Source organism: Copidosoma floridanum, unplaced genomic scaffold (genome assembly GCF_036245765.1).
Source record: "Copidosoma floridanum isolate Cflo_tuat_1 unplaced genomic scaffold, Cflo_Japanese_pri ptg000001l, whole genome shotgun sequence".
In the NCBI taxonomy this organism is placed as follows: Eukaryota; Metazoa; Arthropoda; class Insecta; order Hymenoptera; family Encyrtidae; genus Copidosoma; species Copidosoma floridanum.
Window position 1 is genome coordinate 4,729,805 of NW_028321878.1, and position 27,785 is coordinate 4,757,589.

The following is a 27,785-nucleotide window of genomic DNA, read 5'->3' on the forward strand; positions in this document are numbered from 1 at the left end:
GAATGAGTTATTAACAAAAATGCATACATTTTTTTTTAATGAAAACCATCATCAATGGCATCAATATCTTTTTATTTGTTTTCAATACACGTGTACAACGTACAGCGATTTGTAGATCTAATTTTTTAATATTTTCTTTGAATCTTTCACTTCTATTCTGTCAACTAACGTATAGTGTAAATATTTCAATTACTTAAAAGACCGACAGAATTAGTACGTCACCTTTCCGCTTTTAAAACGCACAGCTTTACCCGCTCACCCCTAAACTTTACCCCTACTTTTTTTTTTTTTTTTTTTTTAATTTTTTTTTTTTAAGCTGCGAGAAACGTTTGTTGTTTTTCTCACAAATTAATTTACTCCACAATTACATCTTGGAAATTCAGCAAACGCGTGCGAGAGCTTTAGACCCAAAAGACGAAAAAATTCCTATGAATTCCTCTTTGCAGTAACAACAGAATAAGCTAAGCGATTTTACAAAAATACAAGGTAAAAAAGCACTGGGTTTTAAAAGAAAACAATAAACTGCGATCCAGTACTAGAATTTTAGATAAAGTTAAAAAAAACTATTGCACTCATTTCAACAGTATAGGCATAAGTAACTTGCGTACAAAGTTTTAAAAACCAAAAAAGGTCACTTGAAAGAACAATTTTTTCTTCTACCTGGTAGGAAAAATAGCGTTCGCACCTAAGTAGTGCGCATCCAATCAAGGCAGTCACAAGCAACCCTCAAGTCCTGCTTAGAAGGTCCCTCGGGTATTTGTAACGCCGTGGTAGGTATGCGTAACCATCAGGTACAAAAACTACCGTTTTTCATCCGTTTTGCGTCAACAATATTTTATTTTGCCCTTTTACCACTCGCTTCGCATATTTCCTAAAACTTTTTTTTTCTTTTTTTTTTCTTTTTTCATCCAACAAGAGGCAAACGCGTGAACAAAAAATGCACTCACTGATATCTTAACTGCTCGAGGTATCCAATGGTTGTGAGAATATATATAAAAAAAAAGAGTTACGTACATATTATCCGTGTTAAATTTAATAAATTGTGTCAGATTTTCTAGTTAAAAGCGACATTGTGAAGCTTACATTGATATCGTGTGCCGTGTACAACCATTGTCCTCCTCGACTACAACAGTTTTTACAACAGTACGAATCTTTTACATTTCTCTTCTTTCTCGCACGCCGCACTTGTTCTGTCCCGCAAAAATGATACTTTTTATTTTTATTTCAATTTCTTCCTTCTATCCCTTAATGTTCCCTTGTGTATATTCTCCAGTGTATAATGATTGCAGTCACAGTCAACGTTCCAATTTTTTTTTCCTCCCACACATACTCTCTTAACTCCTTCAAGCAAAGCAGACAAACTCCATCCGACTTCAAGCAGCTCGGACAGATACTTCTATTTTGATATATATGTTGTAACACAATTAATTGTGATGTTCATAGCCCCCCTTCCTCAGTACAACTCGCAAGCATACACCCATTCAGTGACACAGTTGCACATTCATCATTCATCAATAGCTTTTTGCATCATTCAAATTCTCTCTAAATTAGCCTCCTGAAGTTGCGTTGGGTATAACTTCTCTTGCTATTAATAATATTATATGCTCAAGCGAAAAGTACGCTCACGTGAATTCTCGGCCCGCGCCCGAAACCCATTTGTTGTAAGTTGTACCCATTCACACCTGCTTCTTTTGCTATTCTTTACTTATTTATTTGTTATTATTTTTTTTTTTTAAACAATATGAGACCGTCGATATCTTATCGCAATAACGTGAGACTGTTTGTGCCCGAATTTAAATTCTCAGAGGACTAAACGTGAAAGCGCAATGAAAAAAAACGTAGACGATTTAATAGCGTCGTAGAAAAACGAGAGACGCGTGAACACGGTTACGAACATTATATGAACAATGATATGCCCTACCGATAGGAAAGCAGTAATAAGGACAAAGGAACCAACCTACCATTTGATTTTTATGTTAACTCGTTTATGCAAGTAAAAATTAAAAAAAAAAAAAAAAAAAACTTTCCAAGAGAAACAATTGTCAAATCGTTTAAATGCGCAAGTTGTGTCGCAAGGATTCTCCGTTTGACGACTCACTCGACAACACCTGATGGCAAATCAAGAGGTACCTACAACGTGATTGAACAATGCCTCCTTACTTGACTCAATATCAGGACGATCGAAAGGAAAAATATGCGCATCTGAAATCTTGTTTTTTCCCATAAATACAACACTCAATTGAATTCGACTAACTATTGACTCGCGAAAAAAAAAAAAAAAAAAGAATTATCCTTTACACATATATGTATATATTACACGTAGCGCTGCGTCCGTATGCGCTTGAACTTTTTTTTTCTTCCTAATTTAAGGGCTCCGCCAACCGAGACTTCGAAAGGTTTTCGGCCGAGGAACAATTGAGAAGAAAAACAAACAACATAGTAAAATAGAAAAAAAAAAAATTAATCATAACAATATAGATATGCGACGAACGTCATGCGTCGAGGAGCACTCGATTTTTATGTCGCAGTTCGTTGCTTTCTCCTCGTCGTCGTGTTACTTTGCGATTAATTACGTAACGCTGTATAAATAACACTTGTACACGCATGCACTTTCTTGCTTCTATATTCTCTCATACTGTGGAACTTGGTGCGAAAATATCAGTGCCGAGGAGATTTAGTCTCGAAGTATTGTTTCTGTGTTCGTTTTTTTTATAACTGATATATTTTTAGTTGCTTTGAGGGAAATATTTGTTGCCCTATGAATATAAGAACACAAGTAACAAAGATAAGTAGCCAATTCTTTGTTGAAAAAGAAAAAAAAAAAATTTATCGATCTGTTGTTGAAATTCCAGAAATAACATCAAATAATTCACTATTTGAGGTTAAGGACAGAGTTGTATTTTTAACCACTTGGAAATAAAATTAATGTGATTAATGGTATACAAAGAACAAATGGCAGTTAATTAAGAATTAACACAAGTTATAGGAATATAGCTTTGAATACCACGGCTTGGAGAAATTTTGAAAGACTATCGATTGAAGCAGTGACTGTGTATAAAAAAGGGCTTTAGCAAAAAAGTAGATAAACCACATGGCTATACTCATCGACAAGGACATCAGTAATTGTTTAATCGCATCAAACGAACGCGTCGCGACCTGCGCTCACTCTTGTAATTTTCTTAATTTATCTTCTCCCTCTCTACGCGCGCGATGACATAGCGAATTGTTTGTACTCATCATTTTTCCGATGAAATAATTTATTAATCCGTCGATGCGAATCTGCTTGTCTAGTACATTATTATGAACGCGAGAGAGATAGACAGAGAGAGGGATCAGTCTTTTTCATTTACATAATTTTACTTTTCTATCACACGACATATTTAAACACATTTGTTCCGACGAAACACTTATAATTGAAAATACTATACAAAATGCACACTACGAGCGCGCGCGAGTATGCCTTCTTTTCATAAATACTTGGCAAATAATACATTTGTATTTGTAGATCATGTTAACTCTTGGGCTTACCCTAAGTAGCAAAAATTTGTTCAACGATTCTGGAAACACTATAGCACTATCACTTTACAATGTTACCGGCATTACAAAGAGATGCAGAACTGTGTATGTTTTTAAATATATTATTTTTTTATTCATCAAAAAAAGTATTGAGAATCGAATTTTTTCATTGATACAGCTCAAGTGCTAGTTTAACGTGATCGCGCAGAAATTATTTATTGATCTATTATCGTCACCTAGAGTTTACGGCAGCACTGAGAATACAATCGAAATAAATATATTTTTCAAAGCTTTTTTTTTTTAAATTACAATTAAACTATTTTTGTTACTATTATTATTATTTACAAATAATTACCAGGGTGATCGATTCAGAAAGTTCAAGAGCGTCAGCGATTTGCCTATAGCAGTGGTCCCTCGCTCTTTTTCTCTCTCTCTCTCTCCCGGAATTTCAATACTTTGTAAACATCGTGTATAACGAACGTTCGGCCCCCTATAACGAGATATCGGACAGCACAGCACAGTTCTAGCTTTTTAATTTTTTTAACTTTATTTATAACTACCTAACTCCATTCGTACTGTTAATATTTTTTATTATTCCAAACTTGAAATCGAGTGTTATTTTCTTTTTTCAATAGAGAACGATCCAAATATTCATGTGTCTCGTATAACAAAGAGACATTCGACACCCAACCAGGCTGCGATTCGATAATTTTTTTCTCTCTTCGTTATTCCCAGCAGCTGCTTTTTTAGCTCTAGTTAACATAGCATACCTCTTTTTCGTAAAAAGGAAAAAGGAAAAAAAAAAAAAAAAAAAAGATTCGAAACCCGTAATAATCAAGTGTCACAAGATCGTTCAATATCACAGACGTCTTTTTAAAATTTATTTTGCTGTTTGTTAATTACTTTTACGGTACGTACTTTATTTTTACTTTTAACGTTAATTATATTATTACATAGTGCACATCATACCGTGTCTTTTTTTTTCAATATAAATTAAACACGGTTACAAAAAATGTTATGCGATCACTCGACGGCTTCACACGGGGTTATCTTTGTTATTTTTTATTTATACTTGCGACGAGCCGCAAAAATTAATCAATCGTAAGTTACCATTCACTCATTCATTTAGATGCTTGCACTTCAAGACTCGCATGCTCACTTTGTTTTTTTTTCCCCAATCTCCTGCTCTTTTCCTCCCTCCCAGTACGTAAACTGCTCCTGTAACTGCAACCTTACTTAAACTATCGTTCTTTTTTTTTTGTATTTGACAATTTGCTAAATCAAACCACGTTTCTTTCCCACTTGTAATAGACTAAAAAAAAAATAATAATTACTTGTGGGATGTTTTTTGTGTATGGGTATACATGCCCTCTAACCGCAAACGACGATTTTACACGTATGTATAGAGAGATAAATCGCGAAACACACCAATCGTAGGTGGTATTTTTCATCTTCTATTTGTCACTCTCTTACATGTTTAATTTGTCTATAGTGTTTACGCACACTTTTTTTGTGACTGAGATCCAAGTCTCGCGTCTCGCGAAATCAACGAATGTCAAGCTCGACATATACATCAGCTGCTCGTTGTTTGCGAAGAGGAAAATATTATAATTATAGTAGTAGAAAAAAAAAAAGATAAATACATTCGACTCTTCTTAACCTGAAAGACGCGCGTTCTCCAGTTATTTTATTTTCCACATGTCGTATTATGCCTTGGGACATTTTTATTGACGATATTGTTCATGTTAATTGTATATGCGAATCTGAAGTAAGTAATAGCGCGGTCGCCGAGGTTTCGTTTCTTTCTCAAACTTACCCCGTAGCGCTTCCGCGCAACTGGATCTTCGTATTAATTTTATGTCTCTTTAAATCTTTCGGGACGGCAAAGGACAAAAGTACCATTTGTCGATGATAATTTTTAACTAAGTATAAGAAAGAATCATATTCACGAACTTTTTGAGTGCTCGGTGATGAGCGGAAATTTTTATCTCTAAAAAATAAGAAAAGAAAAACTAAAGTCACGACGAGCCGTACATGCTGCGAATAATCTCAAAACAAATATCCAGCAATTGATAAAAGTTTTTTAGGACCAATTCTTAGTTTTTTTACACAAAAAAAAAAAAAAAAAAAAAAAAATTAATAAACGTAATGAAACGCCGCTACTCAAAATTCTGGTACGATAAAAAAAAAAAAAGAAAAAAAAAAGATTTAATTAATATTGATTCAGCTAACACGTGCGCTGGTCAGCGCAACGAGACGTTTCTTGTCTTTACAAGGGTTGGGACCCCCATCAGCGTAATCTCGTAGCTTGCGCTGTTACTTCACTATCTTTATATTTAAGGAATTCTAAGGCGATTTAAGTTTTTTTTTTTTTTCTTCACGCTGCCAGCATTGCACATTAAGAAAGCGTACTGTGGCAGTTTCGATAGCGATATACTACTTGAAAATGTCTCGCAATGCTTACGTTACTGTCATTCGCGCGTGTTCATATTTTGTATCCGTGTAAATGTTGTGTTAATGCTCGTACCATTTTGTTAATTTTGCGTTTGTCGTAATGCGCTCGCGCAAATAGACTGAAACGGCTGGTGTCGATGTAGCTTTTTGTTTGCCTCGCGTGACTTTCCTTACATTTAATTGAATTTGCATGTAGAGTTTAGTAATAATAATAATAGCGTGGTGACGACGGTGTGCTTAGGTAATTATTCATGTATCTGCCAGATGATTACCACCAGTCAGGACCACCATTGCTATTACCATTGCTGTTGGAATTGTAAGAACTATGTCCTCCATAATTGCCTGTGAAGAATGAAACAAAAATTAGGTACACCTTTTCAGTAATGTCCAACAATTATAAAAGTGCAATTTACCTCCATATCCACCACTGGGACGAGAGAACGCGTTACTGCGGTTAGGAGGTCCGCCTCCACCCCCAGATTGACGGCAATCACGGGCACCAAAGCTACTACCGAAGCGACCACTCTTGGGAGGTGGACGCCTGCCTCCACCGTACTTCAGATCAGAGGAGTACATATTGTCTAACCAATTCGGGAGCTCTTGATTCGCTTCGGAGAGTAAGTTTACCAAGTCACGCACCAAATTGGTATTCTTGTTATTAAAGAAAGATGTAGCTACGCCTGTAAGATAGAGGAAAGTATTATATTTAGCTTGTTAATTATGATTGATCGATTGAAATTTAAATCAAGATCTAACCTGTATTTCCCATACGTCCGGTACGACCGATTCGATGGACGTATTCCTCGACGTCGCTGGGAAGATCAAAGTTAATGACATGGGTAACATGAGGGATGTCTAAACCACGAGCAGCAACAGCAGTGGCAACCAAAATTGGTGTATGACCAGCACGAAAACTACGCAGTGCTTCTTCACGTTCGTATTGTGATCTGTCACCATGAATGCTGGCAACAGGGAAGTGAAGATTATGGAGGAACTCTTCCAACATATCAGCTCCCTTCTTGGTCTCCACGAATACCAATGTCAAAGACTCGGCGTCTTGAAATAAAAAAAATACTTTTGTTAGTACTCCTTTAAAGTCAACAAAAATAAGATCGTTTGTTTTTCTCATACTCACTTGTTTCTCTAAAATCATTAGCTTGCAGCAAATCAAGAAGATAAGATCGCTTTTCATTCTCATCAACCCAAACAATCTTTTGGGTGATATTTTCTGAGGTGGATCCAACTCTGCCAACGGCTAAGAAAATGTAATTGCTCAAGAAATCTCTGGCCAAAATCTGGATTTCTTTGGGGAAAGTGGCGGAGAACATAAGAGTTTGTCTTTCGCCAGTTGGAGGCATGTTTTCACCCTCGACAATGCGTCGAATTTGTGGCTCAAAGCCCATATCAAGCATACGATCAGCTTCATCAAGTACCAAGTAACTGCAAGATAAATATTCATGTGAAAAATTATTCATTATCATTGAATCAATTTAAGATGCCCGTAGCTATACGTACCGACAATTGTGTAAGCCGATCCTGCCTCTACTCAGCATGTCAGCCAACCGACCTGGAGTAGCAACGAGCAAGTGACATCCGCGTTCGAGGTCACGCATCTGCTCAGAAACGTTAGACCCACCGTAAACGACGGATGGGCGCATACTCGATCTGTAGGCAAACTTACGCGCCTCGTCGTAGATCTGAGTGGCAAGCTCACGGGTGGGTGCCAGCACCAGACCCAGCGGGTACTGCTTGCGTCGTCCGGCCACGTTTGGTGGTGGACGAGGTCCACTCTCATAGATCTGATTCAAAATCGGCACGAGGAAAGCCGCAGTTTTACCAGATCCTGTTTGGGCGCATGCCATCAAGTCACGCCGGCTCATGATAATCGGAATCGCGTACTTCTGTACGGGCGTTGGCTTACTATAGCCAGCGAGATTGATACTGTTCCTGATTATCTCCGTCAGCTGAACGTCTTCAAACTGTCGTGCAAACGAATAACAAATAAAGAAAAAATTAATAATGAATACATCAACCAAGGCAGTGGAAAAAAATAGTTAAAATTGATTTGCAATAATGTTACGCTTGTACACTGAGGAAAAAATAAAAATGGTAAGTATTTATTCCTCAAATCAAAAAACGTATTTCTTCAATATACCACGCGTTACGTCAAAATATGAGTACATTATAAAATCATATTGTGATATTAGTACGTGGATACATTAAAATTAAAAGGAACGAAAGATTCAAGAATATGTATGTGTACTCACGGATGTGATGTGGTCAGGTATGTTGTCGCCGGATGCCTCAACCGGGATATCGTCGTATTTGTCAAAATTGATACCGGTGAGCTTCTCCCCGAACAACTCCAGCTCGAGCCTCTCGTCTCTGGCGGTCGGTACAGTCCAATCGATCTCTTTGCCACCGCCGCCACGTCTGTTATCGTCATTATATCTGCCACCGCCACCGCTGCCGCCGCCACCGCTACTGCCCATGCGATCGTTCCTCGGCTGTTCTTGCCATCTGTCGTTGACCGGGCGGTTGTCACGGCCACCATCTCGGTCGCGCCCGTACTGGTGGTCACGGCCATTATCCTGGCGCCTGTTGTGACCTCCGAAGTTACCGAAGTCCACGTCGTTGCGCCGGAAGCGTGAGTCTACGCCACCGCGGCCGCGGTCACGGTCACGATCTCCACCTCTGTCGCGTTCAGAATAGCGCGATGAAGGAGGTGGTGGTGGTGGAGTATCTGCGTACGAGCCTACGGGATTATCAAGTGGTTTATTTTCAAATTTCACACAAATGATTTTTCCTGAATAAAGGTAACTCGAAAGAGCAGAATAGTAATGTTCGGGAAACACGATCGGACCAATCTAAGAGCGCGGATTTTATCGGAATGACATATTGTCTTGGATTCAGACAATAAGAGATTTGAATGTTGGAAAATCAGGTCAAGTGTGCGTAACTCAAGTATTGTCCAAATCTTGAAACACTTTTGGTTTTACACGGTCGCGTTTATTTTCAGAATTGTAGAGTCAGTTCTATTGTATTTACATTATACAGGTAGTAGTACAGAACGGTTGAAGGCAAAATTTAACGAAACAATGCACGCTATGCCAAAATAAATCCAACAAAAAGCACTGCAGTGTTGTATACTAAGCTAACAATAAATATAAATTATTATACTCACTACTAGAATTAGCAGACTTGTTGCGAAGATGCGGTGGGACGTAGCGACCCCCACTCGGTTGGTGGGAGCCCTGCAAGTCCAGACCAGCTAACTGTAAAAAAACAAAAAAACAAAAACCGTTAACGATATGCTATGCTTAACTACACTGAATACATACATACGATTGCACTCGCGATATTGCAAATAATAAAAGCAAGATAAAAAATTTATATTGTCCAGCGCTGATATTGCAAAATCCGGATAAATGATAGGTATACAAATGTATAGGTAGAGAGCGGCAATACGTTACGCGATACCAAGTCCATGCATGTAATTTCTACGTTGCATCGGCATCGTCAGTTGCGATAATAAAAAGCATTATTTCTCACCACGCGGTTTTTTCTAGATAAAAACTGTATTTCGTAATTTTGTACAAACACTTCGGAAGCTCGGGAAAACCCGTTAAATGGTTTTTTTTCTAATCAATAGAAAAGAAAAAAAAAAAAAGAAAAAAATCAATTGAACTCAAATGCACGCAGTCATGTAGTTCTTACGTATCGGTACACGGGAAAAGGGAGTAAGAGAGAAGGAAAAACGTGTGCGCAAACGCGCAAGGCAAGTCTCGATCGAAATACTTATCTCTCGGAAATGCCCGCATGTGACGCGTCATCATCGTGCTTTATATGTACATATTTGTATAAAACTTGACGCGTGCTAGCAACTGTAGACAACTGCTGACGATGCTGCTCTTTGGTAATTAGAGAAGCGTCAAAGAATAATAACCACATACTTAGTACAAAGAAGCGAAAGATCTGCCTTTGTAAGTGTGCCACAGCTCACACATTTTCAAGCATTCTTTGTCGTTTTTTTCCATTGGGCTACGATTACTACTTCAATTTTTACTTCCCAATAGTAAAAAAAAAAAAAAAATTGCGTTGGCTGCAGCTCATACAATATAGCTTTTGAACGTACGTTAAGTAGGTCAGATGCTTGGCTCATTTGAATGTATCGTGTCTGTAGTGTACTTTCACACTTGTACAATATCTCAACATAGGTTGTAACCATGTCGCAAGGATGAGATATTGTTTTATGTCAAACGGAAAGTTACACCACTATATTAGTAATTATAAACAAAGAGTTGAGTCGCGATTATGAATTTTGACAAGAAAAGTGTACCGACCACCTACTTGCATTGTATATCAACGAATTTTTAATTTAGAGCAGTACAACAATGGGACCCTAACATGTATCGCACATGTAAGCAGCATCAGAAATATTATAAGTAAACAAGTAAAACATAGATTACGGGTGTCGTACAGAGTCGTACGTTGGTCACGGCAGATCAACATTAAGAAAACTAATCAATGGTAACTCATTCATATACCTATTTATAAAAATCGTTGATGACAATAATTTTATTCTGGTAAATAATGGACATAAAGAGCATGCAAAATGACTAAGAAAAGCTTCCCAGCACGACTAAATAATGTACTTACTTGCTGCTCTAGACCTGATCCATTTTGGTTGGGTGCATTACTCATATTACTCCGCCTCGGTGCGTAGTTTTCGTATCGCTGGCGTTGGAACTTGCTCTACTCTTGGAACACAGAGACACTAATAATTCCACCCTCGAGCACCTTTGCACTTTTAAAGTCTTTGGATTTACTTTTATGTGTCACAAAATAACTAAAGGGAATCTCGATATCCGTGAATTCTGGACTTTAATACGCACTGCAAAAAAAATTAAAAGATCTATGTAAGCATATGAGCTAGTCAGACGGGAGTGATAGGCGCTTTCCTCTTGCGGATGTCGTGTATGTGTGTATGTGTGGCGAGAGGGGAGAGGAAAGAGGTAGGGGAAAAATTCCAAGTCCAAACGAAAGGTCAGGCTTTGCGGATGTGTGAGTGCGCGCGCACTCGCATTCAAGTAGACAAGGTATACAAAGGAAGCCCTGCTCTACACTTGATGCCTTTCTCTCTCTATTATAATGTTCTTCTCCTCTTTTTTATGACCACTATGCTGAAAACTTAAGCTTTTTCGTATAAGTTCTTTGATACCAATTTTCTTTGGCTTGGTAACGACATATATCTTTCAAAGTTTCTAAAAATAAATTTATTTCATTTAAGTAATCAACAAGCAATTCTACTGTTTGAATATGTTGTTAATGAGTTGTGTTGAAATTGAGGAATAATTACTGTTTTAGGTATCATCGTTATCTATAGTAGATTATGTCTGCTCGCTCCAAATTTAATGATAGCTTAACGATACATCACCAACTTGGCATTGAATAGATTTGTTGATTACGCTTGGAGCAGCTCGGAGCGCTCCTTTTTCCTATAGTCAATGTAATAGATTCAATACATTGACTACAGAAAAAAGGAGCGCTCCGAGCTACTCCAAGCTTAATCCCGAACAAATCTACAAGTACATTGTACTGGATTTTAAGAATTGGTACAGATATATCAAAAGCTGAAAATTATGTTTACAATAAAAAATTTAGCTACAATTTACAATACAAGACAGTCAGATACAAGGTACATCAATAATAAAAATGATTTGGCTAGAAAAATTAATGGAGGCCCGTCGTTAAAGTGGCAAGACCGTCTGCTCGATTGTCCATTAAAGGAATTGCAGGAGAAAACAAAAACGCGAAAAGGAAAAAAAAAGATGCTAGGATGGAGATGAAGGTGAAGTAGATAGAAAAATTTAAGAAATCGTTGTACAGGATGCACTCTTTAACATACCTGATGGACGCAACAACTAAAATAGTCACTACGGAATGGCCGCCACGAAAAGCAACACGCGCTCTTTGAAAAAAGAGCCACGAGACGAACGAAAGATAGATATACCTGTATATATATGTTAGTTCACGAGGTGAGGGGGAGAAAGAGAGAGAAGAGAGAGAGCTACTCTGAAGTGTGTGTAGAGATGGCAAGATGGCTGCCAGGCGATTTTCGTGCCTCTTCGGAAAATGCCGTTATCACGGCCGTTATGACGCTTTTTTACTCTTGCATCTTCTCGACAAGGTTGACGCCTTTGTAATTCGTTAACAGGAAAAAAGAGAGATAAAAATGTTCTACCTGCGACTACCGGATTTCCTCTCTCGTTAACAAAAATTAGCGAAGAGGGTCGATGGGAGAAGAAACAAAATGGATGATGGCCCTGTTACCCAGTAGTGTAGTTTTTCCACACGAGGTAGCGGATAATGAATGCGATAATTACCTGCGAGCGAACTGTTAAAAGTCGACGACCGGCTTGTTTTTAAATTTGCTTTAACGATTGCAACTTTTATTTTAAATAATTTACAAATTATGACGCACTGTAAGCGTGTAGCGATCCTTTCTACTACAGCCTCGAGGGCTCACTGCAGATGATTTTCGTGGTGGCACGACGGTACGCTGGACTGTGGAGAAAACTGTGACAGCGCGCTCCCTCAGAATGCCGAACTACGAACTAATGGAGCAGTCCTCATTCCGCTACGTTCCTTTGTATATTTCAATTTCTATCTTATCAGTTTTTTATAAGGAATAAAAAATTTATCCTATTTCTTAGGATATGTCAGAGGACGAATAATTTTTTTCAAACCACTTAATGGAATGATATAGGATAAAAGTTTTTTTCGCAACTGGTTTGCAATGTAAAACATTTTTATAGAGATTTTATGATACTGGAGTTTCATATAATAAATAAGGCTGTATTTAAGAATTTTTTTAGTAATTTTTTATTTTTTTATTATAATAAAAGCCAAATGATGTTTAGCGATTAATCTAAGCATCCTTCTTTGTGTCGGTCTTGCCTCCTCTGATCCTACCAGTTCTCCTGGCAGCAATAAGACCAATCTTACGACCAGCGCTGGTACCTCTCTTGACTGTGGAGGCTTTACCAATATGTTGATGGTTACCACCACCATGAGGATGCTCAACAGGGTTCATAGCAACACCACGCACCTAAAAGAATATAAATAATTTTGGATTAAGTACAAGATCTTGTGTGCGCATTACAGTACTAAGTTTAGTTAATTTTTGTTCTCAGTTAAAGTTTGTCCTTCAAAGTAATTCGGTTTTCAAATGTCTTTTACCATCATTGAGGTCTGACTTAAAAAATTTCTCATTTATAAACAATTCAATAATTATGATCTTCACCTTAGGCCAGCAATTGCGCTTGACTCTGTATTTGTGGTAGGCACGTCCAGCCTTCAAGATGGGTTTGTCAATACGTCCACCCCCAGCAACAATGCCAACCATACCTCTGTTGGCAGATGGTATGATTTTTTTGGCTCCAGAGGGAAGCTTTACCCTGGTCTTCTTTGAGTCAGGATTGTGAGAGATAACTGTGGCATACAGTCCTGATGCTCTGGCCAATCGACCCCTGTCACCAGTCTTTTCTTCCAAATTACAAACAATTGTACCCTCTGGCATTTGTCCAACAGGCATAACATTACCAATGTTCAAATGGGCTAAAAACATTCAAATTGACTAATTATTCGTTGCAGTTTATAAGGTATGAAGAACTGGTGAAAATAAACAAAACCATTAGAGCCATGAATGATGAAATATATACACATTTGAAAAATTAGCTTACCCTTCTTTCCACAGTATACAAATTGACCAGTGAACATTCCCTCGGGAGCAATGAAAAGTTCTTTTCGTGTCTTGAACTTGTAAGGGTCACGGAAGTGAACGACAGCTAAAGGTGCACCCCTGCCTGGATCATGGATGATCTCCTAAAAAGTGAAGACTTTGACTCCAGTGCTTATAACTTTTTCACTAAGGATAGTTAACAGTAGCAATCTGAGTTTTACAAATACAATTGAAGCAACCAGTAATGTATCCTTAAAATTAGGTGTACATCAAGTAAGTATTCTGTTGTCAAAGTAAAATTAACCTCAAAATTATGTTGATTGATTGCATCTAAACAATAACAAAAGTAAAAAGAGGACGAAACAATCCGCACGAAAGCTAATGCCCAAGTCTGTATAAGGAGAAAAATAATATAAATAAGCATACCCTCACGACACCCTTGGTATACCCATGCCTCTCGGAGAAGTCGAGAGATCGGAGTTTGGGTGCTCCCTTCCTTTTCTTGGTGTGGGAGCGGAAAACGGATCCAGCTCCTTTACGCTGTGCACGGATGACACGACCCATGGCTCAGTTTCTGTAAATTAATCAACAAAAAAAAAATATTCACTCTCGGTTCGAGAAACACAATCACACGTGAGAACTGCACGAGTTCGCGAAACACCGGAGTTTCCAGCTCAGCTGACATAACCTCCGAGCAAGGCAATAACGACGAGCATATCGATCAATTATGATAAAACTTTTTGGTATAAATCAACAAATACGAGACCACTTGTTAAGAATAAATTGTGATATTGGCTTTTGCCGTGATCTTGGGGTTGATGTCAGCGAGCTGGGGTTGATATTTACGGATTTACCGAGACTAGAAATAACAATCAAAAGTTACCGTAGAGCCACGACAGTACAGAAAGAAAAGAGAGTTTGTCACTTGACTCGTTGTTGAACGCCTGGAGATTTTAGATTTTATGGTGGTGCCCGCTTCGTTAAGTTGGTATTGTTGGTAACGTGCAAAGTACCTAGACGCAGCGCGGGAGAGGTTTGATTTTTGGAGACTGTATTGCAGGCCTTTTTTATGCGTCGTACACAACAAGAGCACTTGTATTGATGATAAACAAACAAACAAACAAAAATTGTTATTATTTCTGCACGAAGCAATAAATTTTACGTAATAACTTTTCGTTTTCAAATTTTAGAAAATCTCAATTTTAAGATTCAAAAAATAACCTACTTTTTTTTAATTTTAAACTCTCAAGGTAAGTAGTGCTTTTTTTTTAAATTAAAAATAAGCTATTGCCTTGTTCTATTTGGGTGAAATGCATATGATAGGACGAAAAATATATTTATCAAGCAAACCAGATTTTACTACTTATACTGCGAGAAAAGAAGGCCTTGATCGAAATCGTTATTATCATCACCGCTGGAAGTAAGTTTGTCAGGCTCAACATATTTTATAACACTTTGATACAAGTGCACAAGTAGATGTGATTTGTATCTATTTATTTCACACTTGGGAAACAATTGTTTCTTACAATAGTGATTTTTCGCAGTTTTGGAAATTTCCAAATGATGGGTGTATTGAAAAAACAAAAAAAACAATCTTAAGCTCCTCTCGTTGGTTTTTTTTTTTTTTTTTTTTTTTTTTTTTTCTTTATCTTTTGTAGCAAAGCTGCACGAAAACCTACGACGTATAGAAACAATTTATTTGGCGGATAAAAAGTTAACATTTAAAAGTCAAGAAAATATTTTCTTCTGTGACGACTGGAATTACAATTATAGTTAACGCGATAAACGAAATTCCTCGACTATAGGTATATCTTGGCGACTTTAATAACTGTTATTGAACTAATGAGTTTGTTGCTTTGGATTAACTAGTATCAAAATGAAAGTGGGAAAGTTTGAAGTACAAAATTGTCAATGATTTCACGGATGCGATCACTAAGAACAATAGGTACACGTTGCGATAAATTGAAAAAACGACAACCCAAAAAATACGATATTGTGAAACCTCAAAAGTATTTTTCCACTCTCTTAAATTCACGTATACTTCCATAATTACTTTCCATTTGTTTCGAAAGGGTCCGAAACAAGCTCCGAAAAAACGAAAAATCACCATCGTCACAACAATCGAGGGATTTTTTGTTTCGTTTTTTCACCCAAGGTTGCACTACTTTCGGATAAAAACTACCAATAAATTGCGCTCTCAGACCCGTAGTTATTCTCTTGATACGCCGAGGGCCCGTAATACCCATACACACTCCCCGAACTCGCAAGCTCTCCATCAATTCGCGCTACGTACGCTCATATATTCACATTGTTCCGCTACAACGTATACATCAGTTGATCCTAAATATAATTATTATTATTATTATTATATACATGTAATATACTCGGCATAAAGTGACGATCGGTCGATCGGTTTGATCCTCGCGGTAAAACTTTGGTATAAGTCATAATATGTAAAGTTCGCATCCGCAGTGATTGCGTTTTCTCTCTTTTTCAATATACACGCCAACATAATATATATGCACGCGAAGGTTTAGCGCAGCAGTCGCGTTTGGCGCGTAGACGCACCACTACGCATCCTCATCGGGCTGCCAGCGTTGGCCCGATTGATTTATAAACGGCAAATAACAATTCATAAATCGGAGAAGAAGAAAAAAAGCTTAAAAATCAAAGGTAATGTCGGAGCGAGCGACACTCGATTCATCTCGGGAAAATAAACGCGCTTGATTCAAGTTTACGAGGAGCGGCGCCTATACGCGGGAGGACCATTGAAGCGCGCAGTGCGTCGTCGGTATACTTTATCGAAGCTTTCTTCCACCGGCACTCCGATGACGAAAGGTAAGAACAATATAATTATTTACTGCTCCTTGTTTGTCCGTCCCTTTATACATCGTACAATGTATCATTTTCAAGTGGTACACACTATATGGATTCGTTATGATTATATCGCGATTGAACGAGCATATTGTAAGGAAAATTGATTTTAAAAAACGTATGTATAGTCGAGAGGGACAAATCGTGCTTTTCCGCAACGGCATGCATGGGGTTCCCCGAAGTAAATTGAAGCGCCGCAATGTAATAGCCCATTCATCGTTTCGACCATCATCGTCGAGATGTCAAACGCATGAACGTATACATGTATACAATTACATACGTAGAGCACTTCAATTGTGCGCACCGGAACCTCTACCGTGCAGTGTATACGTACGTACGGGTCCTTTTAGCCTATCTTGTAATTGAAACGGCCACATGATTTCGTGGTGGTGTACAGCAGCCATATACGTAAAATAATATTCACGAAGTATTTGCATAGGTATAAGTGCGTGTCCTTGACAGTGAGCCTGGCAAAAAGACATTTTTGCACATACGTATGGTTGATACAAAAGATACTCTGTGATCTTATCAATGACACATTTCGAAACGACTCGATACAAGCTCTCAACTGTTTCGCGCGCTCATCGAGAATTACTTTTTTTTTTTTTTTCTTTTTAATTTCCATAATGTATATAATTAAGGTGTTATATATATGGGTGACTACATAATTTTGGTAAAAGTTTCAAGAGGTCTAAAATTAAATCGACGACACGTTTTGCCGATCTTATCTTTTTCAATTATTCCATTTTTAACACATATTATACATCAGCAAAAATGTTTAGTGATGAAACGAGGAGCCCGAGATAAGGGACTCCTCTATATCCGATGTGATTTCACTCGCGATAAAACGGACAAGGTCCATCCTACGGTATCAGTGTCGTACATATATCTAACTCTAGGTGTACCATCAACAACAGATGTTATCAAAGAACTGATATATGATGCTCATTCACGAATTGCACGCGCGTCAATGAAAACAAAAAAAAAATGCATCACATGAATTAACGAGCAACCAAAGTGCAGAGATAAAAGTGCCTCTACGCGTATACGTACCAATATTGCATAACATGCCCCTGTATATCGTCTTTCCTTATAAGTGAGCTGCCTAAAACGCGTAAAAAGAAAAAAAAAAAAAAAAAAAAAAAAAAAAACAGGTACAACAAGCATCGATCTACCTCAGGGGAATCTGCGCTTCCGTGTACTTTGCGATGAGATATGTAGAGTAAAAGTATAGTTGTATCACTGAAAATGAATAATAGCGCACCTGTAATGGGTATATGTACTTGTACGCGTATAAACTAATCTTTATTCGGTGCCCGAAAAAAAAAAAAAAAAAATTGCATAGAAAAACGCGAGTGCATGTCCTGCCGAGACGTGTTGTGGATCCTCGTGTTCTGGGGCTTCGCCGTGAACTACATGCTGCGAAACAACCTGAACCTGGCGATAGTGGGGATGGTGGTGCCCCGAGAAACGTCCGCAGCAGCCTCGGAGTGCACGGGCCCGAGGAACGGCTCGGCGATCGGTGCCGTGAGACACGTGGACCACAACATCACGGCCAGCAGTGAGGCATCGGGAAAGAGCTTCGACGATCGGTACCACTGGAACGAGTACCAGCAGGGTTTGGCGCTCGGTGCCTACTACTGGCTACACTGGGTCTTGCAGCTCCCGGGTGGCCTGCTCGCTCGCAAGTACGGCACGAAAATGGTCTTTGGTCTGGGCAACCTGCTCGTCGCCCTCACCGGCTTCCTCATACCCCTGGCTGCGCACTACAGTCTCAATGCCCTCATCTGCCTCCGAGTGATTCAAGGACTGATAGCTGTGAGTTGATTCTTTTCTTTTGTTTGTACTTACTTTGGAAAATGGGAAAAACTCAACCGAGAGCTTGCAGGGTGTCGTGTGGCCATCCATGCACGACATGACAGCCAAGTGGATACCCCCAAACGAGCGCAGTCGCTTCGTCAGTTCTTACCTGGGTGAGATATTGCTAAATGACAATCATTGTAATTGACGCATCTCCAAAAATCACGTTGAATCACACGTACAGTCGATCTGTCGACGCTGCAGGTAGTTCGGTGGGCGCAGCCATCACATATCCCCTGTGCGCCTTCATCATCGCCGCTTACGACTGGGAAGCTGTATTCTACGTCACCTCGGTCGTTGGTATCGTATGGTAAAAAATTTGTTTCTTCTTCTTCTCCTTCTCATTGGGTATACTTATGATTTTTCGCTTTCATTAACACATCCGATGCATGATCGTTAACAAGGTACGGCTTTTGGCTAATCTTGGTTTACGACACGCCTCGTGATCATCCACGAATATCGGATGAGGAGAGGAACTACATCATCAAGAGCCTCGTGGAATCACGAAAAGACAACGACGACGACGACGACGACGGTGTTGTTGTCGGTGACGATGAATCGAGAAAGAAGCGGAGGAGCAAAAAAGTGCCGTGGGGGGCCATTTTGACGTCAGGTCCGTTTTGGGTGACCATTATTGCTCACTGGGGCGGCGTCTGGGGCTTCATTACTTTCATGACCCAAGCACCCTCCTACTTCAATTACGTGCAAGGATGGAACATCAACGCGGTAGGACAATATATACTTACACCTATAAATTATACAAATCTCGACGCTCTTGGGAATCACGATTACCCGACAGTGACGTGCCTAGAGCGCGTCATCAACTAGGAGTCGCCAAAGAGATTACCGTATAATATACTATCCTCTATACTTTATGATGGGCAAATAACAATGAAACTCGTATCATCTCGTATTTGCACGTACGCCAAGCGGTGCTGTAAAGAACAAAAAAAAAAAAAAAAAGTACGGATGATAAATGCGTGTAAACAACAAGATGTATGCTAACCTTTTTTTCTCCCCCTCCCCTCCGCAGACTGGCTTGCTCTCGGGTTCGCCGCACGTGGCCCGCATGTTGTTCTCGTACACGTTTTCCATGGTGGCCGATTGGCTGTTGCGCACCAAACGCATGAGCCTCACCGGAGTACGAAAATTCGCGAATCTCGTCTGCGTCGGGGGACAAGGCGTCCTCACCGTCGGTCTGGCTCTTAGCGGCTGCGAGCCGGCTTACGCCACCTTTTTCATGATTGCCGGCACGGCCATCAACGGGGCAGTCTCGTCCGCGACGATTCCAGGTAATAAAAAGAAGCGCGTTGACGTGACATTTTCAGGTCTAAAAGGTTAAAAATAATATTGATAATCCATAGTTTTCGTGGAGCTCAGTCCCAATTACGCGAGTGTGCTGTTTGGCTTCTGCAATCTGGTCACTTCCCCGGCTGGTTTCATCTCGCCGCTCGTCGTCGGTCTTCTCACCAACAACAACGTGAGGATTTTTCACACCACACTCCAGATTATTCGGGACCATACTAAAATCGGGATGAACAACTTTTTCAGCAAACGATCGGCCAGTGGAGGCTCGTCTTTCTGATATCGGCGGCGAATCTGGGCTTCAGCGCCATCGTTCATTTGGTTTGGGGCACGGCGGAGGAGCAGCCCTGGAACAACTGGAAGCCTAGGGAAAAGAGCGCCAAGGAGAACGTCGAAGGGGCACACCACGAGGTCCGAGGGCTCATCGCGGAGAAGCCCGGGAGCGTCGAGGAGAAAGACAACGAGGCGCGAGACACACCGACGACTCAAAGGCCTTAAAATTATTTGTTTTTTCTCTTCCGATTTAGCGAATCGGGAGATTATTGTAAATATTTTCAAACTGCATCAGCAGTGTGTATTTATACAGTAGTGGCACTCTGATGGATACGTCGAACCAAAGATGTTAGGGAGGGGGGGAGCGAATATATACACGTTTGTTTGTTACCTAGTTTTACAATAAACTCAGGATGAAAGTTTCGATGCCAAAGTAATTATTTGCGGAGAGAAAAAAAAAAATTACCCGATATATACAAAGTAATAATATACTGCTGCGACGCGAATTTCGGGATGACGACCGCGCAAAGCCACGATGTGAAAGATTGCAACCGTCGATTGGAAAAGCTGATGAAAAAAACGAAAAAGGAAATAATAAAGGTATAACAAAATGAGCACTGCAGACCGTAGGGCAATAACGTAGCTGTATGGGTAAGTTTCGTGCAGGTGGACCAGGTTATTAAAAATTGTAACAAAACGTGCCAGGGTCCGATGACCCACGTGCCAAGCAAAGACGAGAAAAAACAATTAATCGACAGTATAAAGCAGAGCTCGAGCGCTCTGTGCGATCTGCTGGAAGAACTGAAGAAGCACAGGACCGAGGTGAAATGTTTACTCAACACCTTCGACAAGCTAACCAAGAAGCACGAAAAGTTAAAGCTCACCCGGCAAAATCAACTAGAACAGGCGAGTACACCCACATTACCCACTTGTATACTTTGTTTCATCAAATTTTAGATGTGTTGAAAAAAAAAAAAAATTCTTTTTACGTAGCTTAAAGATATTCATGATTACGTGAAATGTGAATTGTCGCCGTTGATAAAAGTCGAGACCACAAAAGCGTCACGGTTGGACGGTACTGGTAAAAATCGCGATGAAGAAAATGAAAAGTTGGAAAAAACATTGGAGGACGTGGTTTCGCAGTACTCCGAGTTGCTCAAGGAGTGCAAGAGGCAAGCGGAATTTAGCGCCGAGCGAGCCAAGCGTATTCAACTCGAGGATGAGAACGACAAAATTTTGTTCGGTCTTGTCTTACGATGCATCAGAAAGGCGTTCAACATAAGAGCAAACATCGAATGCAAACGAATAAACGTTAGTTTTATGTTCGCACACTTGGTAATCACAAATCATACAATGGCAACTTGAACCATTTTTTAGTTTGTCGACTACATATTTCCCGATGGAGTACAAGACGAGGATCAGGAGTGTGATTAAAGAAAAGCCAACGAAATTATCGTATGTATGTTATTCTCTCACTGAAAGATTTATTTGAGAACAGATCTCGTTCCATCTCTAATACATGCTCATTCTAAAAACGCGTGCAGCTTAGGCACGCGCATTCGATTGATTTATGTTGTAAATAAGATAAAACGCATATACCTTTTTTTATTTTGAATACGTAACAGCAATAAATATATTTATGTATATATTTATATCTTATAATTACGACGTGGTCTCTCTACACAAAATAGCTCGAAATTTCAAAGCGCGCTAAGCTTCCGCGGTTTCCAACTTCCATTGGGTATATTCAACTACCCGAAGTGACAGAGTGCGTTTTTAAGCTTGGTTTTACGACTGTTTTTTTCTTTGTATGATTGAAATTTCGGTTGCAATGGCGGTACAACAAGCGGTACGAAAATCAAGATTTGTCGCGAAATGAAATATTTTGAACGAAACAATAACAAAAGCACTGTCTCACTTCGGTTGTGCACCCACTTTTTTTTCAATTCACCAAAGCCCAAGTAGGCTACTTATTATCATGTACTTATTCCTTTTATTTTATTTTCTTCTTTATCAAGGTACGTAGTCGGTAAATGGACCGTATATATATATATCATTAAATGCCTATAGCCGCAAATTGTTACAAGGATCAAAATCAAATAGATGAAGATTTTTGTCAAAATGTTACACATGATTTGTTTTTTTTTTTATGTTTTCGTAGAAATGTTTCAGTCACATGCAAAGATTTGGTCAAAGTATTTATAAAAATATTATAAAAGTATAAATGGTATTCAATAAATTTGCTTATTTGCTCATATAAATAAAAAAAAAAAAAAAAAAATCTGATGTACGTATTTATAAACGCTTAAACTCGTAATAATAAGTCCTTGGACAATCAACGGCTGGCGACTAGATTTGCGCATTGACAAGATCCGAAGTTCAGTGCATGATAGATTATTGTAAATTACTCTCTATGTAATCTTAAACGTCATTAAAATTTGGCCTACATTTATGAGTGCCCTCTGAACGAGCAGCATGGGATCTTTGGAACTTGTGTGTGCGATCTACATAATATACTGTGTACGATCGATTAAGCATCGAATATTCCTGCAAAGCGTATTTAGAATACATACAGTTCGAACAATAACAAGTTGGGAAAAAAAAGATTTAGTTGAAGACTCATCGGTATTAATAAAGTATTTTTTATGCATAGATTAATCAGTGCTTGTTTTTATAAACGGTAATTAAAATTTATGGCTGATGAGCGATTTTGAGCAAAAAAGCTTTTTTAGTCAATTATTATGCGCTTAAGCCATTTCACTGATAGCATTCTTTGGTAAATGCTCAGTTAAACAATACTCAAACATGTATCTTTTTATCTTTATGCATGTACTATTATGATGTAAATTAGAAAAAGTTTTATAAATATTACATTAATTATTATAATTATAATAATAGAGGATGTAGCAAATCAATGCTAAGTGTTTATCACATTCAACAACCCGAATAAGTAACGAGTAACAAGCGAGGATCGATGAATGTTGCAATTGCATTTATATTTCTATTATACCTGCGCTTAACTCTTTATCCGGTGAAGCATTTCCCTGTTTGGTAAGTTTGAGTACTTTAAAATTGATTTTTTTTTCCTAAAATGGAATGTCGTTATAAATACTAATACAAGACTAAAAAACATTTTATTCAAAACTCTACGATATTCGGCACCAGTTGAAATACTTAGGGACGTACTTTGTTGATTTAGTATGCAGTAAAATGTATAACGAACCTACATTTTGATGTACAAAATTTTCAAAACATAGACTCATCCGTCTCTCAATTGAATACCAATCGTATTCATACTTGTATTAAAATAAGATGCAAAAGTCGGTTATTACAAAGTCAGTACAAACAACAAACGTCAAAAGCGTATTACAAAAGTATAAAAAAAAAATTGTAAAAACACTTTAAACTTATGTTTAGTACCAGATAAAAAGTTAAGATGAATCTATGTGTAAGCCTTATAGACTCACGCTCGTATTTTCTTACATCGTAGAAGATAACCTTGCATTCCCACTTATGTGAAGTACAAGACAAAAGTTTTTTTTATAATCTACATAATTATTAACAGCACAGCTGTTTTATATATCTATGATTTTATGTTAGGATTTTGATCTAAATTCTTGAGAGGTTACTTTCATTTTGATTTTTTTTTTTCAATAAGTTTTAATCATCATATCATTGTAGTTGCATCGATTGATATTGCTACGGTATTTTGCAAGATATTTAGATCGAAACCGTAAAAATTGTTTAAAAAATTTTTTTTTATGCATTTTTTTTAGAACACACTTGCCTTCTTTCTTAACACTAGAATTACTTCTTGTATGGGGATGGCGGATCCATTGCACAAATCATCGCCTTGACGACACTGGCAGCAGCTAGAGCAGCATATGGCTGCCATTCCTTACCTCGTGACCCATCCTTGTAGTCAGCAATACCGCGGACAACCGCAAAATTATCACGACAGTTACCTAAAACGCTGTCAACAACTGCATCCATCTCCGCATCATAGGCCAATATGCCAAAGCGGCTCGAGAACTTTTGGCGTAGTTGATCATCGCGGGATACACAGCGACCCGAGGCTATGGGAGCTAAATGAATTTGCTGGCAGCTGTTATTTCTGTAAATGGACGAAAAATTAAGTTATGGATACGTGTTGATAAATTATCAATACAAAATAACGTTTACAAATAAATTTGTACCTTGCGTATAAAGCATCACCCTTGGGTGCACTTGGATGAGAGACTTCAATTACATCTCTTTCGCCAATATTCATGTAGAGTTTATCAGATTCTATGGGTGGGGCTTCAAAATTATGTTCAGATTGTGTGCCTAAATTTTTGAGGCCCTGACGCATATACGTTTGCCATGGCGCATCAAAACCTTCACTAGCATTCACCTTAAAAATATTATTCGTAAATTTTTACCAATCTAGTTAAAATATTCTTCATGATTATATTACAATATTTTGAAAACCTACTTGTTTCTTAAGATTTGCTGCAATGTCCTGCAAACCCAAATTCGGAGGGCAATACTCCTTAGTCTCAAAGTGATAGCTACCGTCATCATGCATTTCTGCACTCTCACAGTACATGTAAACGAATTTGTTATTCTCCCGAGTGGGATAGGAGATAACCACGTCACCGAGTCGCACGTGTTTTTTGTAATCAGTGTAGTGAGGTACACCACCACCCACGCCCACAAGAAATACGTAGTCAACCTTTTGGAAGGTACCAAGAAGTCGAGTAGTGGTATTGCCGGCAGCAGTCATAGCTTCCCGAGTGTGGCCCACAGTTGGCAGTTTTGTGCAAACGATTCGATGTGCGCCAATGTCACCCAGGGTGTAAACGTTAGATTCACCTAGTGTTGGGAAAAATAATACATTAGTCGAAAACGGAAAATAAATTTGAAACTCAAACCATAAACTGAATTGAATAAATTTTTCGATGAAGCATTTCATAAAAGCAAACACACTTTTCCACACAAAAGTAAGCATGTGAAATAATTCAACATTTTTTATCTAATTTATAAAGATTTTCAAAGTAAACGAATGATTCCACGGATGTGTCTCCATCACCATTCATGAATCGTAATTCCAGAAGCAAAAAAATTTTTTTTCAACGATTTTTGTTATCTATGCGTTTCCAAGCAAAAAGCTAATTAGACAAAACACAGTAATCAAGTAGACTCCACGCAAGCGACTCGAAAATCTCGAGTGGCGTCATTCTGACGCATAACTTTACCGAAACGGATTCGCCGAGTCACCCGTGGGTGTTTTGCAGTTGCATAATTGAGATTACTGACGTCCGAGTGATCTTCAATGTTTTCACTTCCTAGAGATTCACGCCAAGAAGGAATCGATTTCAGTTATATTTGTGAGTTAAAATGTTATACATCAAATTATGTAATGTATATACGTTACAGCTGAATGGAGCTTTCATTTAATATTTGTCATAAACCGTTATCAGTTTCATTGATATTTCAGTCATATATAAGTGTCATTTACTCACCAACGGTATTGTATCGAACAAAAGTTTCTTTGTTTTCAATCATTGAGTCGACGGCGAGTTTTTCGCAGTACTGGGCTGTAATTATAGCTATGGTCGGCTGCTTCGCACCAGTCATTGTAGGCATTTGCTTAACGACCTACAAAGGAAACAATTAAATTAATTGAAGTTTTTATCATTTTAACGGCAAAGGAAGAAACTTGACGACTATTACTTTAATTTGAACATCTTGGTGCACGACTCGCGTAAAGGCACCGTTATCCATCGCAATAACAAGACCTTTCTTTTGTAATTCCAATATTTTTTCTGCCACGGTATCGATATCCCAGCCATGATCCCTAATACAATTTTTCTTATGAAGATAATAAGGTAAATCACAAAAAAACTGCAATAGATTATCGTTTACATACTCAGCCAAGTCTTGAATTGTCAGTGGGTTTGGATAAGCAGATTCAATCAGCTCAAGAATTTTTTCGGTAGTTATTTCGATGACTTGAGTACCTCCTAAAGAAGTTTCATCTGCTGATACTGTAATCATAAAATCATATTTACTTTTTTCAAGTTTTTAACCATTTTTTAACAATTTAATCATTTTCATACAAGCAGCAAGATAAAATACTTCAGTCGTGTCACTTATACATTTGCATGTGGTCTATAAATTATAAAGGAATTTCTTATGCCAACTGTTTGATCAATACTAGCTTGGTAACCTTTGTTTTCTATGCCTCCTTACAAAGTCTCGAATAATCAAGACTCAACGAGCAATATATTATTCATTACATAAAATGTAGCAATATACTCACATGGCCTAGCCGGAAGTTCAACTTGTTCTTCAATCTGTTTTAATTCCACTTCTATGCGTTCAACGGGAGGATACTTGTTTTGTATTAATTTCATAATTTTTTTAATAAATCCAACATAGTCTGAAATAAATAATTCAAATGTCATTTCAATTGATGTATCTCAAAAAATATTAGTTTATCAGGTATCCTACCTCTTGGAAACTCCTGAGGACTAACGAGTTCTCTGAAAAATTCTTGAGCCACAGAAGGCCGAGATTCAGACGGTAGATTTTCAATAAACCAAAAATTCAAAGTTCTCTGCTCCTGTGTATGCTTTTCACTTTGTGCACTGACTAAAAATACTTTGAACTGCAAAGATAAATGTGCTGGTTTCGCAACATCATTGTTGGCTGAAATTCCGAGAAAAAAAATGATTAATAAAAAAAAATGAAATTCCGATACGTGTTTGGAAATGACGAAAAGAAAAAACATGTACCAGTCATCTGTTTGTTGATAACAATGCCTTTGTGATCACCTCCAGCTACATGGACGTCCTTATGATTTCCATTGGCCACAGTTTCAACCGCCTGTTTCTTTCTCTCAATAATCAAAGTGGTAGAATTGGCAGTTTTGCACTTTGGTGTCATGACAATTTGTTCAGCTACTCGCAAAGAAAAAGTTTTAATTCAATAATATCATGATTCAACTCGTTTATACGCATAATGACTTAATTGAGCAATAATAGTACATCTAATACAAGGACAGTTCTCACGTCCCACAGAGCCTATTATACATATATACAGAGCAAGCAATGGGGCAACGTGTCCCGAAGCAATGCCAAAGTGAAACCCAAGGCCGTAACGAATTTTTCTGACAGAAAAGTCACGTGTGACCCGATAAGCTTCACCTTGCGATAAATGATTTAAAAAAAAACTCACTCCGAACTCATTATCTTAACTAAATGATGATGTTACCGTCTGACTCACCCATTTTTTTTTAAAGTAATCGTTGCTCAACAATCAGATCAGATAACTTGGCAGGCTCCTTATTGATAAACCGTTGCAGTTGCAAACGCCTCCAAAAAGGGTAGGTACTAAGTATAAGTACCTAATAAGTAAGGGTCTACACTATGTATACTCGTGTTGTATCACACGTAGAGCCGGTAAAAGTACAGGTATTATACACAAAAAATAACTCTACACGCACGCAGAGAGAGAGACGGAAGAAAAAAGAAAGACGCCACTATAACGTTGTTTACTGCGAATTGCACTTTCCGGATGCATTTTCTGACGCAGCTACACACCCACGAAAAGTCGCGCGCACAATGCAGTAAGCCGCACCATCGTACCGCTGTCGTTGATGCACGGAATAGACTGATGAAACGGGGAGAGCAAGCAAGCAGCCTTATTCGTGCGCGCCATATAGCTCTGTCTCTGTTTTTCTCCCTCCTCCTCCTCCTCCTCCTCTTCAGTTTCG

At 38.4% G+C, this 27,785-nt stretch overlaps 4 protein-coding genes across 7 annotated transcripts; 1 reads left to right on the forward strand and 3 right to left on the reverse strand.

The window, feature by feature from the left end:
- Positions 1-53: 53 nt before the first annotated feature.
- Positions 54-12,523, reverse strand: bel (ATP-dependent RNA helicase bel). The gene is made up of 9 exons (XM_014347818.2): positions 12,357-12,523; positions 10,630-10,864; positions 9,155-9,245; positions 8,238-8,725; positions 7,486-7,949; positions 7,106-7,410; positions 6,727-7,026; positions 6,384-6,650; positions 54-6,312 (listed from the first exon to the last, which is right to left on the reverse strand). The coding sequence occupies exons 2-9, from the start codon at positions 10,672-10,674 to the stop codon at positions 6,239-6,241; spliced, it is 2,034 nt and encodes a 677-aa protein (XP_014203304.2). The 5' UTR covers positions 10,675-10,864; positions 12,357-12,523; the 3' UTR covers positions 54-6,238.
- Positions 12,524-12,831: 308 nt separating this feature from the next.
- Positions 12,832-14,684, reverse strand: RpL8 (ribosomal protein L8). 3 transcript variants are annotated; one of them, XM_014364523.2, is made up of 5 exons: positions 14,598-14,684; positions 14,141-14,288; positions 13,716-13,857; positions 13,277-13,590; positions 12,832-13,081 (listed from the first exon to the last, which is right to left on the reverse strand). In XM_014364523.2, exons 2-5 carry the CDS (start codon positions 14,276-14,278, stop codon positions 12,902-12,904), a joined length of 774 nt encoding a protein of 257 aa, XP_014220009.1. In that variant the 5' UTR covers positions 14,279-14,288; positions 14,598-14,684; the 3' UTR covers positions 12,832-12,901. The 3 variants fall into 3 exon arrangements, with proteins under 3 accessions (XP_014220009.1, XP_014220008.1, XP_014220010.1); XM_014364522.2 differs by having other exon boundaries at positions 14,569-14,639; XM_014364524.2 differs by lacking the exon at positions 14,598-14,684 and adding an exon at positions 14,481-14,562.
- Positions 14,685-16,514: 1,830 nt separating this feature from the next.
- Positions 16,515-20,395, forward strand: NaPi-T (Na[+]-dependent inorganic phosphate cotransporter). Its single transcript, XM_014364537.2, has 8 exons — positions 16,515-16,552; positions 17,934-18,406; positions 18,477-18,561; positions 18,653-18,758; positions 18,853-19,174; positions 19,482-19,740; positions 19,813-19,928; positions 20,000-20,395. The coding sequence occupies exons 1-8, from the start codon at positions 16,543-16,545 to the stop codon at positions 20,249-20,251; spliced, it is 1,623 nt and encodes a 540-aa protein (XP_014220023.2). The 5' UTR covers positions 16,515-16,542; the 3' UTR covers positions 20,252-20,395.
- Positions 20,396-21,476: 1,081 nt separating this feature from the next.
- On the reverse strand, positions 21,477-27,687 carry LOC106647932 (uncharacterized). 2 transcript variants are annotated; one of them, XM_014364508.2, is made up of 11 exons: positions 27,296-27,687; positions 26,806-26,970; positions 26,522-26,719; positions 26,331-26,450; positions 25,938-26,055; positions 25,742-25,865; positions 25,531-25,666; positions 25,264-25,353; positions 24,501-24,880; positions 24,223-24,419; positions 21,477-24,140 (listed from the first exon to the last, which is right to left on the reverse strand). In XM_014364508.2, exons 1-11 carry the CDS (start codon positions 27,297-27,299, stop codon positions 23,834-23,836), a joined length of 1,839 nt encoding a protein of 612 aa, XP_014219994.2. In that variant the 5' UTR covers positions 27,300-27,687; the 3' UTR covers positions 21,477-23,833. The 2 variants fall into 2 exon arrangements, with proteins under 2 accessions (XP_014219994.2, XP_014219995.2); XM_014364509.2 differs by lacking the exon at positions 25,264-25,353.
- Positions 27,688-27,785: the final 98 nt, after the last annotated feature.